This window comes from Colletotrichum orchidophilum, assembly GCF_001831195.1.
Source record: "Colletotrichum orchidophilum strain IMI 309357 chromosome Unknown Scaffold_139.1, whole genome shotgun sequence".
Lineage (NCBI taxonomy): Eukaryota > Fungi > Ascomycota > Sordariomycetes > Glomerellales > Glomerellaceae > Colletotrichum > Colletotrichum orchidophilum.
In genome coordinates this window covers 52,205-75,047 of record NW_019173095.1, presented here as the reverse complement: position 1 = coordinate 75,047, position 22,843 = coordinate 52,205, and the positions used below count along the sequence as shown (strand labels likewise).

The 22,843-nt window shown below is 54.5% G+C and overlaps 7 protein-coding genes across 7 annotated transcripts; 3 read left to right on the top strand and 4 right to left on the bottom strand.

Moving 5' to 3' along the window:
- Nucleotides 1–995: 995 nt before the first annotated feature.
- On the top strand, nt 996–3,122 carry CORC01_11995 (rhamnogalacturonan lyase; the record flags this gene model as incomplete). Its single annotated transcript, XM_022623617.1, has 9 exons — nt 996–1,209; nt 1,262–1,329; nt 1,402–1,542; nt 1,600–1,703; nt 1,757–1,767; nt 1,820–2,097; nt 2,164–2,476; nt 2,543–2,694; nt 2,769–3,122. The coding sequence occupies 9 exons, from the start codon at nt 996–998 to the stop codon at nt 3,120–3,122; spliced, it is 1,635 nt and encodes a 544-aa protein (XP_022469882.1).
- A 1,134-nt stretch (nt 3,123–4,256) lies between these two features.
- CORC01_11994 (uracil-DNA glycosylase) lies at nt 4,257–5,408 on the bottom strand (the record flags this gene model as incomplete). Its single annotated transcript, XM_022623616.1, has 2 exons — nt 4,257–4,965; nt 5,038–5,408. The coding sequence occupies 2 exons, from the start codon at nt 5,406–5,408 to the stop codon at nt 4,257–4,259; spliced, it is 1,080 nt and encodes a 359-aa protein (XP_022469881.1).
- Nucleotides 5,409–6,242: 834 nt separating this feature from the next.
- On the bottom strand, nt 6,243–7,680 carry CORC01_11993 (uncharacterized protein; the record flags this gene model as incomplete). The annotated part of the gene is made up of 2 exons (XM_022623615.1): nt 6,243–7,381; nt 7,440–7,680. The coding sequence occupies 2 exons, from the start codon at nt 7,678–7,680 to the stop codon at nt 6,243–6,245; spliced, it is 1,380 nt and encodes a 459-aa protein (XP_022469880.1).
- Nucleotides 7,681–8,309: 629 nt separating this feature from the next.
- On the top strand, nt 8,310–9,910 carry CORC01_11992 (F-box domain-containing protein; the record flags this gene model as incomplete). The annotated part of the gene is made up of 2 exons (XM_022623614.1): nt 8,310–8,708; nt 8,771–9,910. 2 exons carry the CDS (start codon nt 8,310–8,312, stop codon nt 9,908–9,910), a joined length of 1,539 nt encoding a protein of 512 aa, XP_022469879.1.
- A 105-nt stretch (nt 9,911–10,015) lies between these two features.
- Nucleotides 10,016–11,002, bottom strand: CORC01_11991 (uncharacterized protein; the record flags this gene model as incomplete). Its single annotated transcript, XM_022623613.1, has 3 exons — nt 10,016–10,410; nt 10,584–10,696; nt 10,863–11,002. 3 exons carry the CDS (start codon nt 11,000–11,002, stop codon nt 10,016–10,018), a joined length of 648 nt encoding a protein of 215 aa, XP_022469878.1.
- Nucleotides 11,003–12,234: 1,232 nt separating this feature from the next.
- On the bottom strand, nt 12,235–14,577 carry CORC01_11990 (uncharacterized protein; the record flags this gene model as incomplete). Its single annotated transcript, XM_022623612.1, has 2 exons — nt 12,235–13,512; nt 13,582–14,577. 2 exons carry the CDS (start codon nt 14,575–14,577, stop codon nt 12,235–12,237), a joined length of 2,274 nt encoding a protein of 757 aa, XP_022469877.1.
- Nucleotides 14,578–21,660: 7,083 nt separating this feature from the next.
- CORC01_11989 (uncharacterized protein) lies at nt 21,661–22,728 on the top strand (the record flags this gene model as incomplete). The annotated part of the gene is made up of 3 exons (XM_022623611.1): nt 21,661–21,768; nt 21,939–22,040; nt 22,111–22,728. The coding sequence occupies 3 exons, from the start codon at nt 21,661–21,663 to the stop codon at nt 22,726–22,728; spliced, it is 828 nt and encodes a 275-aa protein (XP_022469876.1).
- Nucleotides 22,729–22,843: the final 115 nt, after the last annotated feature.

Below are 22,843 nucleotides of genomic sequence, written 5' to 3'. Positions count from 1 at the left end.
GCTCTTTATTTCCTGTTGCTCGCATCGTGCTGCCTTTTCTTTCTCTCAAGCAGGTAGCTCCGACTGTGCAGTATTTGTCGACATCGGCAAGGCGAGTACAATATGTGATATTTTCCTGTATGGCCGTTTTCTGCCTTTGGTGGCCCGGGGAGGGGGGGCATTACAAAGAAGCGCAAAGCCGAAGAAGATTGCGGCATGTGTATTAAAAGGCCATGCCAGTGAAGCGATAGCGCGGATGTTACCTCGAGCGAGTTGACCAGGGAAGTAGCAATCTGGGGGGCGACTATTCCGACGGCGTGGGTTTGCGTGGGCTTCGCACACATTCCCACCAGTGGGCTGCCTACCGGACCGCGGCCGTTATTGTTCCACGATTCAACCCCTTCGAACGGCCACCAAATGATCAATCCGGTGTGATGCAAAAGGGGCCGGAACAGAAGAGGGGCATGTACGCGGCCAGAAAAGACGAACCTCTTGCTTTTCTTCCGGAGGATTCGCGTCCGGCCGGGGCTCAATGCCCGGATATAAGGAGTGGGACCCAGGATCAAGGACGAAACGCCCGGTAGGGCCATGAAAGCCGAGGGGCCCATGGTCCTGGATGGACGACATGGGCTAGCTTGCTCATGCACCCGCTCCGCTTACACCACAACCCTCAATCTATTCCACCATAGAGGTTCCTTCAAGTGCTTTAGCTTGAGACAGGGTTTGTCAAAACAACGCCCAAAGCACGTTTCCAGCCGGTACGGCAATGTCTAATATTTTTGATGTATGTACTTCGGTCTTGGGAAGCGGAGCGGGAGGAAAAAAAGGATAGAGACAGAGCTCTAGGTGTCAATATAATGAGGCGGCTCCCAGAGTTTTGCCCCCTCTAGGAAGGGAAGGAAGCTACGCGTTGTCGTCCTCACCGTCCCTTTGTCACCCCTTTACTACCCAGACTCGCACTGCTGCTGCGGGTTTCGGGACACCGGAATCCAACAACGCGGGAAGCAACAGCAACCATGCTGTTCCTTTCGCTCTTGTGTTCGCTCTTCGTTCTGCCGGCAGTCGTCTTGGCGGCCTTCGGCTGGACTGACAACGGTTCAGAGTATGTCATTGACAGTGGCTCTGACCTCGTCATCAAGGTGACCAAGTGCTGCGGTGACATATCTTCGCTCAACTACAAGGGCGTCGAGTACAACGGCTGGGGCGGCAAGAACTCCCACGTCGAATCAGGTTGGGTCTCTCCTTTCTCACAAGGCAACATAGAGGACTGACTTGATCAAAGGACTCGGCACCAGCACGGTCAGCATCGCAAGCTACACCAATGTCATCAAGGTCTCGGTCGTCCACGGCGTGCGTCCTCACCGCCCCCTTCTGAAAGCTCCTGCTATGCTCCGAAGCATCATATCCTGAAAACTTTCACAGACTCTCAAGCACTGGATCTTCGTCCGTTACGGAAACAACAATGTCTACCTCTTCACGAACAAGGCAGACGATTCCGTCTCGGCCATGCGCTACATCGTTCGCATTAAGGGCGGATTGTTCCCACACGACTCCACTGAGAGCGTATGTGGTCTCGAATCCATCGATGCCCCATGATAAATAGCTAACAAGCCACGACAGGATTTCTACGATGCCAGCAGCACCATCATCGAGGCTCAGGACGTCAACGTCAACAGTGCCGGCTTGACCAAGAGCAAACACTACCAAGGCTCCAACTACGGCCGGTACGTAAACCAGAACATTCTCTCCTCCAAGAAAATTTTCTAACAACTAGCAGAGTCATAGATTGTATGCATCCTTACCTATCGAACTTTCGATGTAACAAACTGACCGTTGATAGTCGACTACGTCGGCCGCAAGAAGACTGGCGTCGGCCTGTTCATGATCAGAAGTAACCACGAGAAGGCCAGCGGCGGTCCCTTCTTCCGGTCCCTCGTGCGCCGCGCAGACCCGACCGGCGAGGACTTGTACGACATCTACTACTACAACATGGGTCACACTGACCCTATGCGCACCGGTCTTCAAGGCCCCTCCGTCGTGGCTTTTACCGCCGGCGAGGACCCGAACAGCAACCTCTTTGCCCGCAAAGCCGACTGGTCCTGGTTCGATGGCCTCGGCGTAAGTACCCTCACTCCTCACTCAGACTGTTGATCATGTAACACCTTTACCTAACCTCGAATCCAGATTGATGGCTGGGTTCCTGCCTCTGGTCGTGGCTACGCTTCCGGTGTCGGTCTTTCCAACACGAAGACCGGCAAGACATACGTCGTCGGGCTGTCCAACTCTGCCGCTCAGTACTGGACCGCCGCTGGCTCTGGCGGCGCCTGGTCCATCACCAATATCATCCCCGGCACTTATACCCTGACCGTCTACAAGGACGAGCTCGAGGTCGCCACCTCCTCTGTCTCCATCAAGTCTGGGGTTGGTACTGCCGTCAACACCATCACCTGTGTTGACCCGCAGGATGACGCTACCATCTGGCGCATCGGCGAGTGGGGTCAGGCGATTCCTTTCCAATCTTGAAAACACAAAGGAGCCAGAGCTGGAGCTGACCATGTCGTAGATGGAACTCCCAAGGGCTTCTTGAACTTTGAGGATACCCCCATGAAGCCTACTTACATGCACCCATCCGACACCCGCATCTCCACCTGGAATGCCGGCAACTTCATCGTGGGCACCCACAGCGCTAACCGTTTCCCTGCTTACATGTGGAAGGTAAGAAAACGGACTCTACTCTGTCACTCTAAGTATCATGTATCTATCCAGTATACTGACAATAAATTCCATAGGAGGTCAACAGCGGCTACCTCATCTACTTCAAGCTCACCGCCGCCCAGCTCACCGCCGGCCACACCGTCCGCATCGGCATCACGGAGGGCTACATCGGCGGCCGCCCTTCCATCAACATCAACTCATGGGCCTCAGCCCTCCCCGCGGCAACCAACCAAGCCAGCACCCGCTCGCTGACCGTCGGCACCTACCGCGGAAATAACGTGAAATTGACCTACGCCGTACCCCAGTCCGCTTGGATCCAGAGCACGAGCGAGTGGCAGATCCTCACCATCAATATCATCAGCGGCAGCTCCGGAGAAGAATACCTCAGCCCCGGAGTCAGCTTTGACGCCGTTGAGCTACTGGCTTGAGGATAAGAGCCAACCCCGCCGGACCGACGGCTGGGAGATTTTCCAAGACTTTACAACGCTTTGCTTTTCAGGCTGTTGGTTCACTGCTTCGGAGTTACATCTCTTCTCCAATGCCATTTTTCTGAACACGTTATTCTGCATACACCTGTACATACACGAACCGCACACATCTTATAATCATCGAAGCCTCTGGGCCTGGACATATATCAGTGGTCTCCTGCTTTGGATCATGAAGAGTCAACATTGTTCTTCCAACTGGACACCGCGTGACTTGTCGCAGCACTCGCTGACCTTCTGGCGCTTCGATTCTCGGCCGAACTTAAGCAGAAGGTCTTCTATAGAAATAAAATGATGTATTGAGGCGAAGAGACTTTCCACGGCGGGGTCAAATGAGCCTGATGGAAATAAAATGCATTGCGTTTAGCCAGGGGTCTGTATCTTTCTCTCCTACATTCCCCATATGTTTTCTTGTACGTTTTTACGTCTTCACGTTTGCTACCCTGGTTCGTGGTTTCTAGCATGTTTTTAATGTTTTCTTGCTTTCTTATATGACTCCAAGCCGCCCAGTCCAAGATAGTTAGCCAGCCCGATACAATCCTACGTCTGGCGTGGCCCACATCGGACCGCAACAGTGAGTGCGATGAGGGCCAAGTTCATAGTTGTTCCTATGCTCGAGCATGAGATTATGGCTCTTTCAGTTCTTGGACAAATATACGCACGCAAGGTCAGATATTACGATGATTTCGTTGAAGCTCCTCTGCTGGAATTGCTACCGAGACGCCACCTCATGCACCATGCGTTTTTGAGACACTACTTAACTCCTCATAACTCTAGGAGAAAGCAAGCACGCTTCGGAGAGACTTAATATTTTCATCGTGTGCAATACGTCTCTTGCAGCACAATCCTACCTAGCTAATTCCATCGTCTGACCCAACATGCTTGCATCTTAGCGTAGTCCCTCATATACCTGTGTCAGGCTGTATCATCTAGTGTTTACAAAGTTTCATCAATCGTTCAAACCTTTCCTAGAAGATGGCTCGAATCAAGCGGCGTTTTCCCATTTTCATTCCAAGCACAGTACCCAACGCCCGCCCGCCCGTAGCCCGTCACCAGTGCCAATTTTCATAACTCTTATTACGCCTCCTCGTCTTCTTTGGGAGACTCCTCGGGAGAAGCCTTGACCGCATTCTCCTTTTCAGCCTCCGCCGCAACCGCAGCCATTTCCGCCTCTTCATCCTCATCAACGTCGACCGTCTTGGTCTTGGTCTCCGCGACCTTCGTCTCAACCTTCTTCGCTCCGCTCAAATCCCAGTCAATCTCGGCGCCAGCGCCGTACCGGGTGACGAGCCACTCGTTTGCCTTTTTGAAATGCCCGCAGTCGAAGAATCCTCTCGAAGCGCTGAGTGGGCTGGGGTGCACGCTCTTGAGGACCATGTGCTTCTTGGCGTCGACCTTGACGACACGCTTGCCGGCAGGGGTGCCCCATGCCAAGAAGACGACGCCCCGCGATCGCTTCGCGGCGACGAGATCAATGACCTTTTGGGTGAACCGCTCCCAGCCGCGGTTGGCATGGGAATTGGCTTCGTGGGCCCGTACGGTCAAGCAAGCATTGAGAAGCAGGACGCCGCGATCTGCCCAGGGGGTCAGAAGGCCGCCCTTGTTGGGCGGTGGCGAGAAGGTCGGGTAGTCTTTCTTGAGAGCGATGTACATGTTCTTGAGAGAAGGAGGGGCGGGTGTGGGTGGGCGGACGGAGAAGGCGAGGCCATGGGCTTGGTTGACATTGTGGTAGGGATCTTGGCCGAGAATGACGACCTTGACAGTGTTGAAAGGGGTGTGACGAGACCTGGAAAGCCATGGTTAGAAATGACGACTTTGCTGCTAGACAAGTCACGATGGGCAGGCTCAAGTGACATACCATGAGTACACATCCTCCTTTGGGGGAAACCATTTCTTCCCGGCATCCGACTCCCTGTTCAGGAAGCGCTTGAGGTCCAGAAACTCCTTGCTGGTGACCTCGTCCTTGAGCAACGCCAGCCAGCTCTCGTGCAATGAGCTGATCTCGAGCTGCAGCAGCTCCTTCTGCTCGGCCGTCAGACCGGCGACCCACTTGGCCTTGTCGAAGTTGACCGCAGGCGCCTCGGGAGCGGCCGCTGCTGAGGTGGGACCCCCTTTGTTGCCGGCCGCCGCCTTCGGGGCCCCGAAGAAGGACATGATGCTCCCATCTTGCTTGGGCTTCTTGCTGTCAGAGGCGGACAGCGTGCCGGCCTTACGCTTGAGTGTGGACATGCTGGCGTGTGGAGACGAGAAACTGTACGGTAGGGAGACGATGACGTTGGTAGGAGGCCGTTGACCTGGCCGCGAACGTAGGACGGCGTAGGTTGCTGACCTAGCGAGGCGTAGGCCACTAATGGTGTAGATTTGGGTAGACGAAAGATTCAATTCGACAAATGTTGGTACGGACTCCAAATCGGGTCGGTCTTGTTCACGTTAAAGGTGTAATACAATGGCTAAGAAAGAGCTGAAGTGGGGGGAGAAAGAGACTGAATCCAGAGGTGTAGTCGAGATTTCCTTAGCCCTGGCTTAAAGCTCGAATACCAGTCTGGGGACCGTCGCGTGGTGACGCGCTACCGATCGAAAAAAGGTCATTAACGCGAGTTAATTGACCCGCTATTCTGGCGCGTCCTGACAACTTTGAGTGGCTGGTAGGGGGGGCGGGGAGCTGCCTTGCAGCTGCAGCCCTGCAGCGGCCCTGGCTGCTTGGCGGTTGCCCCTGAGAAGTCGGCCATTTGGGACGAAATGGTGACTTCATCGAGGTCGCTGGCGCGCTTACCTCAAGCTGCCGGTCCATTATTGGGTCCTGCGTCCTGTCATCCCTTCATTGGGTTCAATGTCTACTCATCTCAGGATCTTAAAGTGTGATATCAAGAAGACCACTTTGTGGATGAGGTATCATTACAGTTCAACTAGATTTACACGGTTTTTTGTTTTCCCAATATCTATACCAGCCACGACGTATGCCGCTCGGCATGCAAACTCCAGGCCGAGTCTTTTCCTTCGTCAATAGCAGCCCACTGAACGCCCAATAATGCTGGAAATGGAATGAGTGGTGATGCTTCAATATTAGTCTGTGTTCCTCCTAGACTTCTCGTTCACGCCCCTGAACACCCGCTTTCCGACTTCGTAACTGCTGATCATGATGGCGCATGCCGGAGCGACCTTGAGTGTTCTGGGAATCCATCCTTTCCATAGGCCGCCAATGCCCTCAGTCGTGAAGATGTGCCAGAGCAAGCGCACCATGGAGCCCTGTTCAGCTGCAGCGGCCTTGGCTGCATTGGCTTCTCCTGCTTGACGCGGAGCTTCGCGGTATACTTGTGTTCGGGTCTTGCCCACGTCAAATGGCATCGTCACCATCGATGCGAATCCGCCTGAGACAGCGCCGGCAATGAAACTGTCCGTCAAGGTTTCCGTATGGTTTTCGTGGCTCTGAGACCTACGTCGCGCCTGAGTCCGTGAGCCTCTAGTATCCAAAGTCCGGCCGCGGCGGGTCTCTCGGAAATCTGTCAATCTACCCCGGATTGTCTCGTATCCCCACCAGTACAGGCCTGAGAAGGGCACATCCCTCCACAATGTCAGGGTCAGCCCCCTCCACAGAGAAGGATATCCGCTGGTGTGGACCATGTCCTTGATGTCTCGGAATGTATTTGCAAGATGGCCCGTCGTAGAGTTGCCAGCCGACGCTTGCATTCTTGTACGGAAGAGCTCGATCGGGCTGACGGCAGCGGCGGCCAGAACGCGCGCCGCAGAGCCGGCAACTAGAGGAGCAGTGTCGTCGTTGAGCCTTTGTGCAATTGGGCTCTTCCTGTTGTATCTCATCCAGTCGTAGCCAGTAAAGTAGATGATATTGCCGGGGATCGTCATCAGCAATGTCGGAGACAGGCCCCTCCACAGACTGGTGAATCCTTCATTCCGCGCAATCTTCTTCAGGCCGTCCATGGTAGAGCTGATTGTCTTTCGCTCCACCTCCTCGACAGAGCATGCGGCGGCAGCGCCCGCGCTTTCTGCTGCTCTCGGCATCGCGAGGCAGAGTTCGGAGTTGTTGTTCATGAAGAAGACCTCCCGACAGCATGCGGTGACTCCGAGATTCGACGTGTTGAAAGTCTTGAAAGTGTCGGTCGTCATGGCCAACCGTGAGAAATCTACCGTCGGCGGGGTGACATTCTGCGACTGCCATCGAATTCGGACAACGTCGAGGGGTGTTACTGCGCATGCGTATCAGCGTATGGAAGCTCACATTCCCATCGCACAAAGCTGGCTTACCGAGGAGCGATGTCAAAAGACTGCCCGACATGGCTGAGATCATCTTCTGCGGCGCCGTAATATCATCGTCGCTGCCTCCGCTGCCATTGGTCTGGGGTGGAGCTATTCGCGCCATCGGAAAAGAGTCATCGGGGTCGAATCTGTCGTGGTCCTGACCTCCGGTGGCCAGGTGGATAGTAGTCATTGCGGACCAGCTTGCATCGTCGGGGAAGTCGGAGCTTGGAAAAGATGCTGCTGTCATCCGGTCGGCAGGAATGCGGTGCAGCGAGAAGAAGGCAAGGGGGAAACGACGGCGGTTTGACGAATAGGTTTGACGGATGAGGGGAAATGTGCAGCTTTCACGAACTGGAAAAAAGAGGCAGGGCGAGTTTATTAGCCTTACCCCGTTCGCCAGAGTCGCCTCGTCATGGCTGCGAAATCGGGTGCGCGCTCCGACTCTGTTCTCTCCCCCAAAAATTTGCCGGAGATAATGAAATGGGTGGCGCCGGGGCACCTTGCTGGCCGAGCCGAGCCCAAACCGTTTAAGGTGATGTCACGGACCCAACCTCCGTTCCAATTGGCTGAAACTCTGGTGGAGCCATTGGTGAGCCACAAAATGTCACCGATAAGCACCAGGCATGGTGGACCTCACTCGCCGTCTGACTCCAGATCGGCGTGCTTTGCTTACAACACAATGTCGATGGTGAGTGGTCGGCTTTAACTACATCTCATACCGCGGCTTCATTTCCAAAGATATTTAGAATTGCGAATTGCGAAATTGCCACTCACCTATACCACTCACCTAAATTCTGGAGCAGCAGTCAATGTCATTGTCATAGCACTTTCCCTGCTTCACAGGCTCAGTATTTTTGAGCATCGTAGCTATCAGTTATGGCAGACGAGCCGCCAAAGCTCGATTCCGAGTTAGAGTCTTTCCGGCAACAATGGCAAACTGAGTTGAAACACAAAAGGGAAGTCCCAGAAGCCCGAGAGCCTCGGTCGAAAAGGGAGGCTTCTTCATCATCCAAGCAATCAGTTGCTGCAGAGATTCCAAAGAGCGTGGTAGCCAAGAGGTCTCAAGTAGAAGAGGATGAGGAGTATGCACAATCTCTTGTTTTCGATGAACCGGCGCCTATCGTTTCTGGTTCGAACCTGGAGGGGCAGTCTGGTCCCAGTACCAAGGAGGCCAAAGAGTTGGTTTCTGCCCTCGATCACTTTGAGGAAGCTGTCGAGAAGGAGGCAATCGGCAGCTTAGGGGACAGCCTGAAGCTGTACCGCAAGGCATTTAGGGTAAGCAGCCATGCTTGGCCAATTTATTTCTCCAATGGGACCATGCTGAACTTTCATTTCAGATGGATAACAGAGTCGACTTGGCGTATCGCAAGAAGCATTTCCCTACTGGTGTCGCGAAAGCACCGCAGCCCTCAGCATCGGGTCCAACGGCCGCCGCCGCGAGCTCGACAAGCAAGCCCGCAGAGACGCAGACAATGAGTGAGCTGATTGCTGGGTTCTCAGGTCTTTGTGTGTCGGCGGCGCCTCCGCCGGTGGAAGGAGACCCGGTGCCGCCATGCCCCATTGCCGGAATGCCCGAGGAAATCCTAGTCCACATCTTCAAGGACGTGGCCGTCCTCGATGTCGGCGATTTTGTGCGGTTATCACTTGTGTGCAAGCGCTTCGCCTACATCGCAGCCACCGAGCAACAGATTTGGCGCCGCATCGCCCTTGGCACGGAATTTGGCTTTGCCGGCATGCACTACCACTGGCAACGGGGCGTCTCCTGGGAGCCGCTGGACGAAGAGCAAGAGCAAGACAACGGCGACCTCGGATACGTAACCATGCAGGAACTAGCGCAGCGCCGCAAAGAAGAGAGCGAGAACACCGCCCTCACCCTCCTGCCGGAGCTCTACGCCTCGTCCTGGCAAAACATGTTCCGGCACAGGCCCCGGATCCGCTTCAACGGCTGTTACATCAGCACCGTAAACTACATCCGCTCCGGCCAAGCCAACGCCAACCAAATCACCTGGAACAGCCCCGTCCATATCGTCACCTACTACCGCTACCTCCGCTTCTTCCGCGACGGCACCGCCATCAGCCTTCTCACCACCGACGAGCCCGCCCACGTCGTCCACTACATGACAAAAGATCTGCTCGAGCATCACCGCGGCGGCGGCGGGGCGCACCTGCCATCCGTCGTCTTGCAGCACGGCTTCCGCGGGCGGTGGCGGCTGTCCTCCAACCTCGACCACCCGGATAGGCCGCTCGGCGAGGTCGAGGGCGACCTGGCTGTGGAGACGGAGGGAGTGGGCGCCAAGTACACCTACAGGATGTATCTAGAGATGCGCAACGCCGGGAAGGGCGCGCGCAACACCAAGCTTGTCTGGAAGGGCTTCTACAGCTATAATAAGCTGACGGACGACCTGGGCGAGTTCGCGTTGAAGAATGACAAGCCGTTCTTCTTCAGTAGAGTCAAGAGCTACGGCGTCGGGGAATGAACTTGACCCCCGTGCTAAATAAAGAAAAAGTTCCCAGGCCATATTCGGCCTCCCTCCCCTTCCAATTTCACCTTAAAAGCCCACATGGATGACTGTTAGTGATGCTCACAGATCCGTACTCCTCGCAACATCCTCCCGAACCCTCATACCCTGACATATCTCACATTTATCCCGAATCCTTTCCCACCTATCGCTCCCAAAAATGATCCTCAACGGCACCTCCCTTCCCCCCGCGATCCTCTTAGCAGCCTTATCCGGGTCCCCGGGCTCCGTTCCCTGAATCATCTCTGCCCTGGCCTTCGCCGCCCCATTGAACCCTTCAAAGTCAGGTATGCGCGGCGGGACACCCGCAATCTTGTTGTTCACCTTGGTGCGGAAGTAACCCGGCTCCACAATCTTGACTTTGAGGCCAGGGGCGAGTATCGCCAGTTCCTTGGAGAGGGGTCTCGGCAGCGCCTTGAACGATCCCCTCTTAAGTCTCTTTGTTCTTTTCTGTTTTTCTTGGGATACCTAAATTATCTACAAGAAAGTGCTTGGGTGGTGATACGAGGACAAGATACGTTTGCTGTGTGTGTGTGTGTGTGTGTATATATATATATATAAGAGCGTCAACGGAACTCCTAGCGCAAATACACCCTGGCATTGGGATTGACAGGCTACGCCGCCTACGAACTGATGTACACCAGCGTCTCCGTCCTACTCCTTCTTGACTGTGGCAGAAACGCACGCGTGATGTTGAGAGGACCGTGGAAGCTGGTCATGAAGCTCGCCTCCATGCCCTCTTGCCTGTATTGTAGTCCTCGTCAGCGAATCTTGAGAAGTTTCCTTCCTCTCATCCCATTTCCTGAGTCCACACCACCTCAACCCAGCGGAAAATTATTAAAGGATAAAGGATAAAGGGAAGAAATTGGATTATGTGGAGAGTGAAAGGGACAAAGTGTAAAAAGCTCACATCAACTCCTCAATGCGCCCAGAGACAATAAACCCAGCATTATTCACAACAACATCGACGCCCCTCTGGTACGCACCCCACGCCTCGGCAGCCACGGCCCGTACCTCGGCACCAGACGCCGCCCCGACGTCGAGGTCCATGATCCGCGCCCCTGTGTTCCTCAGGTGCGCGAGCCTGACATCCGCAGCGCTCCCAGCCGGTGGCGATGACGTTGTCACCCTGCGCCGTCAGCTTCCGCACGAGGGCCTCGCCGAAGCCGCTCGAGCAGCCCGTGATGAACCATATCCTAGGCGCTGGCGCTGTTATGGCTATCTTATCCTTAGTCTGTCTGACTGGCTTCTTCACAGGATGGGGATGAGAGGGATACGCAGGTTTTGGTTCAGAGGACTCGCTTTTTGCGCGGAATGCAGACACGCAACAGAGGGGCGACGAGATTGAGAATACCTGTGATTTGAGAACGTCAAGGCTCACCTTACCCACTTATGTTTCGCAGCGCCTCATCGTATCTTTGAAATCCTTGATACAACCCGCTGAAGAGAGTAGTGCTTGGTCGTATTTCACCATCGTCTTGCGTTAGTCAAAATTTATCTAGATTTTCGATAATGAACTGTTTAAATGAAACTGATACCGTCTTGGGCGTACAGAAACTGGCAGTCAGGTTTGACGAAAACAAGGCCTCTGGGATCTGCGGGTTGGCCAGAGCTTCACATGACACAAGGTAGTAACGCACTTGGGCTGATCATAACAGTATGTTGGCAGTATGCCCTAGGGCATATTGAAGGGGACCGCAGCAAAGCAGGGTGTCGCGCCTCACTACTTTGCGGGGTGATATTTCACTTAGAGGTGGATGAGGTAGTGAGGTAGTGTCCGCTGTTGTCTTGGATTCTCGTCGAATCATATATTACTGCCCCATAATCGGGCGTATATAAAATAAAGTTGGCTTGTAAATGCATCAGACAAATGGTAAGTCGCTACATGAATGACTAAACGCCCCGACACCTAACAGGGCACGTAAGGTATGCTGATTTACTTCCTTCCCAAGTTGCGAGTACCTGATCCAAAATGATGTTAACCGATGAAAAGGTTATGCCAAGCGCCCGCGGAAACACCGGAAGCCAAGAACATATTGCAAAGTACATATCGACGGTGATAGGTATGCATGATTGCAATGATGTAAGTTCGAGAAATGGTCGTCCGGGGGTATCAATATCGCGCTTTTATGCCAAATACTGGGCGCAAGCCGCAATACGGTGAATTCGAAAAGTGGCCCGTATTTAGCATGACTAGGAGTGAGTGAAACGAGTCGCACCAAGTGAGCCCTACTGGAAGTCTCAGCCAAGAACAACCTCATCAGTCTCGCGACACGGTTGAACTAGGCTTGACGATAGACGCTGTCTGCAGTCCGCGGTGGGGCTACCCTCTTGCCGTCTAGAAACTTGGGGCTTCTGTTGTCGTAGTACATGTTGGGTGTTTGCTGCTGCCTCCGCGCTTCGTATGCTCGTTGCTCCTCCTCGTCAAGCGAGAAGGCTTTCTTCAGCCAGCCAAATGCGCTACGTTTCTTCTTCAGTCGTTTTTCTCCGCTCGCCGTCATCTGTGAGTCGTATGTCATGGTCGTCACTGTGCTTAGCATGCTTGCGCCTCCTAGGCGAGACGGTACGTTCCTCTGGTGAGTAGGATAGTACCCTGACTGGTGGCCATAGGGAGATCTGGGTTGCGCACCGGCCGTGAGCGGCCTTTGTTGCAACGGAGAGTGTGGGCTCGCTTGCACCGGGCGGTAATATTGGTGTTCGGATCTTGGAGATGGTATCACTGGTGGCAGAACAGGCGGAGAGAGCTCGTTTGCTCCTCCATGATAACGCTGTCGCTGATCATAGTCTGAGCCGTAAGCAGAATCTGGAGCGTGGCGCTCTCGACCAGACTCTCGCGCAGTGTGGTGAAGGTCTAATGGCGGCGGTGGAATCTGTATCGATTCCGGAGGGGTCGTCTTTAGAGACACTCTTTGACGAAGCGACGTCTTCTTCGTCGGTAAAGGTGCCTCACGCTGGGGCTGGGATCTGCTTGACTCGGTCGGGGCGGGTGAAGGCGTGCGTTCTTCGGGTGGTTGCGGAGTGTACGTTCTTGGCTGTAGTAGGTACAGTGGTCCGTCGTCAAGGGTCACTTCCATCTCCTCGGCACCAACTGGCTCGGTGATAGGACCGTCGGGGGTCTCCAGGGTGAGCTTCGGTGCGATTGAATGAGAACTCTGATTTGTGCGAGTGGTGTTGCTGGTTCGAGCTGTCTCGTGTGAGTGATTGGTATTGTGTGAGTGTGTAGTTTTGTGGGACTTGGTGGTGGTTTGTGAGTGTATTGTATTGTGCGAGTGCGAAGTGTGGAATGACTGCATCGTGTTATTTGAGTGTGATGTCCTATGCGTCTTGACCGATCGCTGGTCAGGTGAAGCTACTGGCGATGGGATCTGCATTGGGATATCAAAGTAGGCCAGATTGGAGCTTGACCTTTCTCCAGCAGAGATAGAGCCGCTCACGCTATTCGCGCGTAGAGTAGAGCGCCTTGCGTCTCTGGAAGATGGAGGCGAAGACGGCGGTGAATGTGATGAGGCGTCGTCGGCTCGAGTGCCTTGCAGCGGTAGACTAAACGGCGGGATGCTGGCCTGTACCACGGTTAGTACTAGAGACAGGATAAGGCAAATGATCCAACCTACCCAAGTCCTTCTACTCACTTCTCCGGCCTTTTTGCTCATTTCAGCCACCATCTTCCCCAGTTTGACGACCAGGGTATTCAGCTCCTTTCCTTGAGCTTGCAACTCCACAAATGCGTTGTACCAGCCCTCGGTGTTGCCCTTCATCGCGGCGAAGATGTCAACAACGTCTGGGCGATCTTGACGCCAACTACCCGCATTTTGGTGTGCCAGATAGACGGCAAACTCCTTGGTTGCGGCGAGGCCATGCTGGACGTCCTTGTCGTACTGTTCGAGCTGAATATTGGTGCGAGCTACGATGTGCTCAATCTTTTCGTTTCCTTGAACGATCTCAAGTCGGAAGTTGCGGTCCTCTAGTAGTTTCTCAAAGACCTCGAGGTTCTCCATGGGCAAGCGGAGGTAGTCGATCCTCTCTTTCAAATCATTGGTCGCCTGCTCAAAGTCCTCCATGACCACCTCGAGAAACTCGTCTACTTCGTCGATATGCCCCTGCAGAATGCTGACAACCTGGGCCGCGCTGTTGGCCATGCCGTGGAGCAGTAAGTAAACCCCGAATGATATTTGAGCCATGAGCTTCTGAAGTTCGTGTTGCTGCTGGCCTGGGCGAAAGCGCCAGAGCATGTCGGGAAGATCATCTTCGCGTTCCTGGCTAATAAGCTCCTCGCGACGAATCTTCGCATCAGCAGTTTTGAGTTTCGGTTTCTGGGTAGGATTGCCGTCGGCGACTTCGAGGAATGACTCGGCAAAGGCGGCTTGCATTGAGGGGATAGGATGGCGAGGGACCTTGGGGTTGCTTAGTGTCGGTGATTCGTTGTTTGTTCGACGTGTGCTGCGGTTTGGAATTTGGGGCACGGTGGCTGTGGTTGGTGTTCGCTGAGCATCCTCATCGTCACTCGCATAGATGGGCGAAGGCAGATCGTCTGAAGGGGGGAAGAGGACAATTGGAAGATCCAAAGTCAGATCGAGGTTGTTGTTGGCCCCGAAGGACATGCGTGGGAAGCCGGTGGATGTAGCCATGGCGTACAGAAGAAGCTATGTCTGGAGAGGCTATAGACGAGCGGCAGAGACCATTGGCGTGCGACAACTGCCACAGCCGCTCGACAGTACGGGTCTCGTGGTTTGTCGGAGTCGTGCGATGCGGCAGGTCGAGAAGCAGAGTCGGAAAGATAACGCGCGACGCTGTGCGACGCTGGCGCTTTGTAGGAGACCACCACTGTCACTACCGGTTTCACAGGTAGTGGTGGTTGAATTGGTTAGGTGATGGCCGTCTTTGGTTGGATGAGTATGGTAAAGGGTCAGGATGCGCAAAGAGACGGCCGCGTCGAGAGGGGGAAAAGGACGTGTTCAGCAGGCGCACGTTGACATGACAGGCAGGATTGCCCCTGGTTGGTGAGGGGGGGGGGGGGGGGGGAGGGGGGGGGGGGAAGGGGGGGGGGGCGGGGGGGGGGGGGGGGGGGGGGCGGGGGGGGGGGGGGGGGGGCGGGGGGGGGGGGGGGGGGGGGGGGGGGTGAGAAAGAGAGGAGCGAGTAAGAATAGACCCGGGTTTGTCGCAATGTTGAAAAAGGGCGAGCGGGCGAGCAAGGAGGGATATCGAAGGCAAGGTAATGCCAGACAGGGTAAAGTATAGATTATAGTGTGAGGTGGGATAATATTAGGATTACGAGTAAAAGGGTTAGGCTCAGGACAACGAGAAGCGAAAAAAGTAGAACCGGGAGGGCCAAGCAGTGACGGCGGGATCGGGACTGGGAAGAAGGTGGAAAGGGTCGCACGCTGAGTCCTGGACAAGAATGGCGGGGAGGGCAGACGAGAGCATTCCAGACCGGAGATGGATGAGGTGAGGGTTGAGTCGGGGAAGAAAGGAAAGTAGAGGCGGCTGAAGTGTGAAAGTGTTCCCGTCGTACGGATACTTGGTACAGATACCAAATATCTCAATCCCGAGTTTAGAAAGAGCGACGGGGTGAGAAAAGGGTGGGAGGAGGGGAAGGGCAAAGAAGGTCCGTTGGTAAGTTAGGTGAGGAAGGTAAAGAAAGGCAATGCAGTGAGCGGACGAGTGAGTGAGGGAGTGACTGCGCGGCGATGGTCCATCCATGAGATGGGATGGGATGGGGTGGGGTGCCCTGGACCTGGACAGACTTACCTTACCTTAGTAGGTATGTGCAGACAGACAGACATCCACCCTCCACTAAATTGAATTGATTGAACGAAAGGTGGAGGGATGAGTGGCTCGAATGCCGGCGACTACGCTAACGCAAGGAAAGGCAAGCCCAGGCAGGCAAAGGCAAGGTGGTGGCCCTGCTCTTACTCCGTACCTGAGGTACATTCGACGCTACTTTTGCCGAGGAGTGGTGCGAGTACTTAGAGGTTCGTATCTACCTTACCCTACGCGGCATGTAGATGGTGCCATTTGGCCGGCGGGCACTTTAGCCAAGGCAAGGTACCTTAAGGTATGGTAGGTAAGGTAAGGTAAGGTAAGATACTTTGAGATGGCGCTGCCCGTACCTCTTGTCGACTGGAATACCTTCTTCAAGTAACAGCATGTCAGATGCAGGCCCCTCGACCCAAAAACAAGATACATGTTGTTTCTACCGCCAGGGCTCCAGGGTTGGGGAAGAAAAGAAAGCAGATGCTGCCGCTGTTGGTCGGCAGGTACTGACAGATTGCCATTGACGTCCAGTGACAGTCACTTGACATGGACATGGACACAAGTTATTGCCCGTGGCCCATGGATCTGTTGGATGCAGCCGCAGCCCCAAACTTGTCAACCTGTCGGGCTCGACTGACACCTGCGAACGCCGTCGCCGTGGGACTGCGGGGGGGGGGGGGGGGGGGAAGAGCGGAGCCGGGGGGTGGGTGGTGAGCGGGGGGGGCCTGGGCGGGGGGGGTGTGGGGGCCGCGGCCTCGACCTCGTGGGCTGGGCGGAGGGGTCGTGGGGCGGAGGGGAAGCGCGGGGCGGAGGGGCGGGGGGGGGGGAGGTGGGGGGAGAAAGACGACGACCTGGAACTTGAAGTTGCCGAAGGGTACCTGCCTTGCCTGAGGTGTGAGGTACCGACCTCCAGTCCTCAACCCAAGTGCCTTCCTTACCTTACTATGTACACTTCCCGTAGCCGCAACCGTGTTCCTCATGGGAATTGTCCAGTCGCATCCTTGTGCACCTCTCCCTTTTCCTCTCTTTCTCTATTACACGCGGGCCGCGGCGGTGCTCCCTCGCCCTTGCAGCTGCGACTCTCGTCTTATGCAATGGAAATGTTGACTTCTCCTCCTATGATGACATCTCCTCTACCGCTTACAAAAAAAACACCCACGAGTGAGCCTTCGTCCGATTCTTCATTACCCCTTCCGAGATTCAATTTACTTCGTCGTTCCGATCAATCAATCGGCTTATTATATTGCTTCACCCCCCCCTTTCACCTCCTTCCTTCTCTCTCCGAAGCCATCACGTTGTTCATTGAGAAAGGAAAAAAAATGACACACCTCAGATCGGCCCCAGCAGGAGGAAGAAAGGAAGGGCCCAGCAGCACCCGCCCGTCCCCCTTGAAAGTTGAATCGTTTCCCATGGACCCCCTGTCGCCATTCCTCTTTTCTGCCTTAGCGCCGCCTCTTTCCTCGAACCCCTGAGCAAAACGGGGAAGGACATGGCAAGCTGCAAAGGGGAAAGGGCCCAGAACCACCCGAGGCTCACCAAGACAGGGACCTGGTCGCAGGGTCCCCTACAGGCTACACATCGACCCCGACCTCACCCTCCGTCACCCTCGCACACCCTCGCACACCCACACAATTCAACCTCGCCTCGACCTTCTACCCCCTCTCTTCCGCCGAAAAGCCGTCTTCAGTCCTCGACCTTTGCTTCATCATTACACCAGATTGGCAGAGACCACGTACTTGATCCTCCGACACAAATGACTTTCCTCTATGTTCAAGATGTGTAGAGAGGGACGAAAATCTCATTCACGTCTCCTTTGTGCAGTCATGGTTGTGCAAAGTACTTGTGGTACATGCTGCTTAACGCCACTGGACTTGCTGACTGGGTTCCGAGATCGTCGTTGCCGTGACTGATTCTGTCGCTTGGATGCTGTTCGATGGTGGCCAGTTTCCACAGACGCATCGATTGTCAGTCTGTCACTCTCTCGCCAGGCAAACAGTCTTCACCCACATCCCTTTCCGCCCCCTACTTTACAGCTGGTCTAGGTACGGGACGCTCTCGACACACTGATGCTAACGCTGCAGCCGATGCCGATGGGATGCCCGGTCAAAGCATGGGCTGCTTGCTTCTGGAGCAATGGGATTGGGGTCAAACCATCCGCATATTTGACGGAAACAAAGCAGCAGCGCTTGCACAGTTCTGGCTCTTCTGACCAAAATGGCAGTTCCAGCATTGCGTCCACCGAGACCGAGAGAAACAAGTCGACCGCCTTGAATATGCACGCCAAGGCAAGCAGGCAGAAGTTTCGTCCGCCAGCAAACACGGCAGAAAGGCCCGGCCAAACTTCTGCTTTCTGTGCTGCCCTGGCACCTGGCACCTTGCACCACACTTTCCGTACACAACGCTTGTATATCAATCAAATGCAATTCGCATCTTCCAACCAACAGGAGATAAGGTGCCTTGCCCTAGGGCCATGGAACTATCTCCTTGGTGCAGGAACGAGTCTCAATTGGGATTGTAACCCCTGCTCATGACAGCCAGCCTGGGATATCGTCTTACCACAGAACTGTCCAACCGTTGACATAACTTCCTTTCATGGCCGAATACGGGTGTTCTGGGGAAGTTGGTCGTCGTCACCCGCCATCCAGCCCATTCCAGAAATCGTCGTCCGACCGGCCTATTGATAGCAATAGCTCGCGCTCTCGAGGCTGGTTAGAAAAGGAGATTGGGGCACTCTGTACACATTTTCCTTGGGCAGCAAACCTCCGAATGCCTCACACAACCAAATTGCCGTTACTTGTTCCATTTGACGCGCCATTAAAGAGGTCCACATCCGATGGCAATGGCACTTGGTGCTGCAACCTTGCCATCCAATGGTGCCTTGCCTCTCTTGTACTATGGTATACGACAACAGGGCCTGGGGAAGCCCTGGCCCTTATTTGCTTCGCCGGCTTCTGGCCCAGCCCAAGCCGACCCCACCGGGCAAGCGCAGCTCTTCGTCTGCCAACAGCTCGGCCGCCCATGCGGGTGAGAGTCAATCTGACGGCGAGCCGTTGTTTGGAGGTATTTGGCATGGCCGACCAAGTGCACAGGGTCGACGTCGCGTTGGTTAGAAGGACGGCTCGATTCGCAAAATGGCTTGTGCGTAAGTGATGCCTCAAGAATCGAAGCACTATTTATTCCCGCTGCACCTCCCATGGGTAGGGCAGCTTCCGATCTGCCTGGTCATTGATCGCACGGCCTATAGTGTTTGAAGCGGCGAAGCTATTCCTGGCTCTCAAACAGCCGACCGTGTCGTTCATCGACGGCCCTCCCCGTCTATTGTAAGTTGGTCGCTGCTTGACACGAGGTTATATCGACGGCTCACCTTTCCAGCCTCATTTCCATCTGTGGACATAGGCTCATTGAGCCGATCGATCGGCCGCGTCTCCCGACCAAGGAGCCCGCTTGCATCCCTTGACTCTTCCTGGGAACCCTCTTTATCGATCGAATGGGATATTTGACCCGGTTTGCAACGGCCATTTGGGGTGCTTGGCTCAATCTTCCCCAGTCATTGTCCGCGTTTAAGATTGGTCACGATACCCTTGACGTGGCTGTAATGGAGGAGATGAGAAGAGTGGAGGGACAATGAAAGACGAGATGAACGAGGGAGCCTCATCGGGTTCGGTCCAAAAAGTCCCAAAAGCCCCCCTGACGCTGGATGCAAAGTCAGTCTGTGCGGGCAACGCGGAGCCTAAGGTAGGCCGAAGCCTCGGTCCAAAGAAGCGCGACGTTCAATGCTAATATTGGCTATCGATCCTCCTTCAACGCGTCCTTTTTTCGGCTGCGACACGACCCAGCGGCTGATACCTTGCGGCCCGTTGTGGTCTCCCAAAGGAAAGGAAAGAAAAAAACCAATAAAGGCCCATAACGGCCCGCTGACGATTTCTGCTGGCCCAATGACGTGAGCGAGTCAGATTACCACATCTCGCTCACGGCTCGATAGCTCGTACAATTGCAATTGGTATTAGTCCAAGTTGGTTCGACAAGGTATTGGTTTCCTCGAACATTGCCAACCCACCTCTAGCAATAGCGATACGACAGTATTGCCTCGCTGAGGGCCTGCAGGGCAAATGACGGAGAAGTCGATAGATGACGGGCATGACGATGCGATGAGCCACAGCATCCGTCTGGGGCTCATGTGGGACTTTGACGACTTTCATTCCGTATTACCGTCGTCAAGGGGTTGCTCACGTCACGATGATCACTGTGGCGAATGAATATTGGCTTCGAGGTGGCTCCCTCAAGCATCGGAAAGTTGCGGCCGTGTTTGCATCGCGCTTCTCCGTCCCAACCCAAGCGCGGTTGCAAGGCACGTCCTGGTTTGATTTGGATCCTTTCATACCTACGTTTATATGGTTCGCCGTGTGCGACTCTCGGCCCTGGGACACTTGTCGATCGACGGCCGGTTCATCTGGAGATCGATCTACAATCTGCTTACCAAAGCCGAGAAGCATCTGCTTTGTCTCTGCATGAGCCTCACCCCGCAGCATGCACCTTGTACCAAGGGAACGGCAACGGAGTGGTGAAAGACAGAGCTGTAAAAAAAAAAAAAAAAAAAAAAAAAAAAAGCGTCGTGCCTTGGCATACCAAAGTCATTCCTGTCTTCCCGCTCACCCGCTTACTCTGTCTGTAGCGGAAGGAAGTGTTTGCGCCCGTACATCATCCACATCTCTGCGCCTACTCCTATCCCTCATAAGGGCCAATTACTCAATATTGCATATCCATCTATAACACGCTTACAGCATCCACTAATTGCTGGTTGACACTTTTTTAAGAGTACATCATCCACATTGAAGAGTCCTCCAACCGTAATGGTTGGTTCCAGTGGATGGTATCAAAACATGGCTAACACTAAAGAGCCACGTAGAGCACCTTCGCCTTACAATGTAGATCAGCTCACTTAGCGTCAGCCACACAGCCACACGTACAGCGTAGCCCAAATCATACGGGCGCAGTTTACATTAGGCGCCTTTTCATGTAAGTCTGATTCAGCTAATATACATTCTACAGTCTTATTCATGTAGTCCAATGGAGGCAGACGCGAGGAGGAAATCACCTGTGAGACCATAAGATCACGGCGCGGACGCTTCTTCTCTGAGCCTCCTGGGTCTCCTCGGCCGAACTCGAGAATTAAAAAAAAAAAAAAAAAAAAAAAAAACCCATGGTTCCCCTTATGCTCCCGTTGACATCGTACATGAACCCCCACATCATCTCCGGCTAAGTGCAGGAATTGTCAGGACCCTCTTTCAGGACCGGGTTCCTAGTAGACCGCAAAAAGCGGAGAGAGGAACCAAAAAAAGAAGTGTCGGCATTGGCCATTCCTATCGCGGAGCCATCAGGTACCTGTACGGATAAGCTGTGTATTCGTAGTATAGTACAGACCTTGGTAGACCTTTTTGGTCGCATTCTGCGGCCCAGCTTACGTATTGGACCCCGCGACGTTGCTTACCACTGACTACCTGACATTGAATCAGCTGGTTCTTCTTTGGGATGAGGTCGCCGCCCGGCTTTGACAGGAAGAATAACAACAGCAGCAACAATGATAACAACATCTACAACAAATGGCACCCAGTAGTTCACAGCCACCAGCATCATTGTCACTCTGTAATCGTACAGAGTACGGTCTCCCGCATCAACATTCGGCACGCGACATCCCGTGAGACTGACCAGGCTCCCCAGCAGCCAAGGTAATTGTGATTTCTCAGCCAGCGGAGCCCATCCCTGCGAACCAACGACCCGCGCCGAGAGCGCAGGCCCACGTTCAAAATCTCTCTTAGATCCTCGAACCGCCCCGTCCTCCTAGTTCAACTCCAAAACTTCACCATCGTGGAGGAAAATTGAGAGGGAAAAGGGCTTCAGACTCCCTCCCCCTTTTTCTTGGCTCCTCCAGCCGGTATCAACCCCCCCGGCAGACCACGATGCTCGCTGCGTTCCGCTTCGGGACGGATCTTTGGGATCCCTCCCACCGCTTCGAGACCTCGTGGCTTCTTTCTCCCTATCTTTTGGCCGCGTGTCGAGCGCTGATTGTGAGTCTTGGTCTCTCTTCTAAGTTTCCGTCGCGTCTAAGTGCCCTCTGTGCATTCGATGTCTTGGACTGTCGTCAACGTTCACTCACAGCTCCCATTGCGCGCTTGCCAGTCAAATCATCATCAGATGGTGATAAGTCATTTGAAACTAACACACCTTCTTCTCGCAGAGTCTATACATCTTCGTCGTCCGCTTCTTCGTCATCGGCTGGACCTGCACTCACGCCGAAGATGGCGGGTGCAAGGTTGTCGGCCAGAGCTTCTCCTACTTCGTAAGCAAACTCAATACCTCCGAATCGTCCAACGTATTAAACGGCGTGACTAACACGACCGAAACCGTAGACTGTCCTGACGTATTGGGGACTCTCTTTTTACTTCCTCATCTCGGCCATCCACACCTTCACGTACGCGCACTCGGGAACCCCGCTGCTCGACCGTTTCCCGCGACCCCTGCAGGCCCTGCACGCCTTCTACTACGCCACCATCATCACCTACCCCTTCATCGTGACGATTGTGTACTGGGCCATCATCTACGAGGCCCCCTGGTACGCGAAGCAGTTCGATGCCTGGAGCAACATCTCCCAGCACGGCCTCAACTCGGCTTTTGCCCTCTTTGAGATTGTGGTTCCGCGGACTAGCGCCGCCCAGCTCGAGTGGGTGCACATGCTCTGGCTCATCATCGTCCTGGCCCTGTACCTCGCGCTCGCCTACGTCACGTACTACACCCAGGGCTTCTACACCTACGACTTCCTCGACATTCAGAAGAACGGCAGCGGCAAGGTGGCTGCCTACATTGTCGGTATCGCGGTTGCCGGTATCGTCTTCTACCTCATCGCCAAGGGCCTCATCTGGCTGAGGCAGTGGGTTACCGAGAAAAAGTTGGGCATGGACGGCAAGTTTGCCCAGCAGCGCTTCCGCGACTATGGCATCGAGCTGGGTACGATTACCTCCAAGAACTGAGTCAAAAGTCAAAAGAGTAGGGACGACGACGTGCAGGAGGCCAGCAAGGCCAGCAAGGCCAGGAAGGCCAGGAAGGCCATGGATACGCTATTAACCGACTGAATATACACCATGT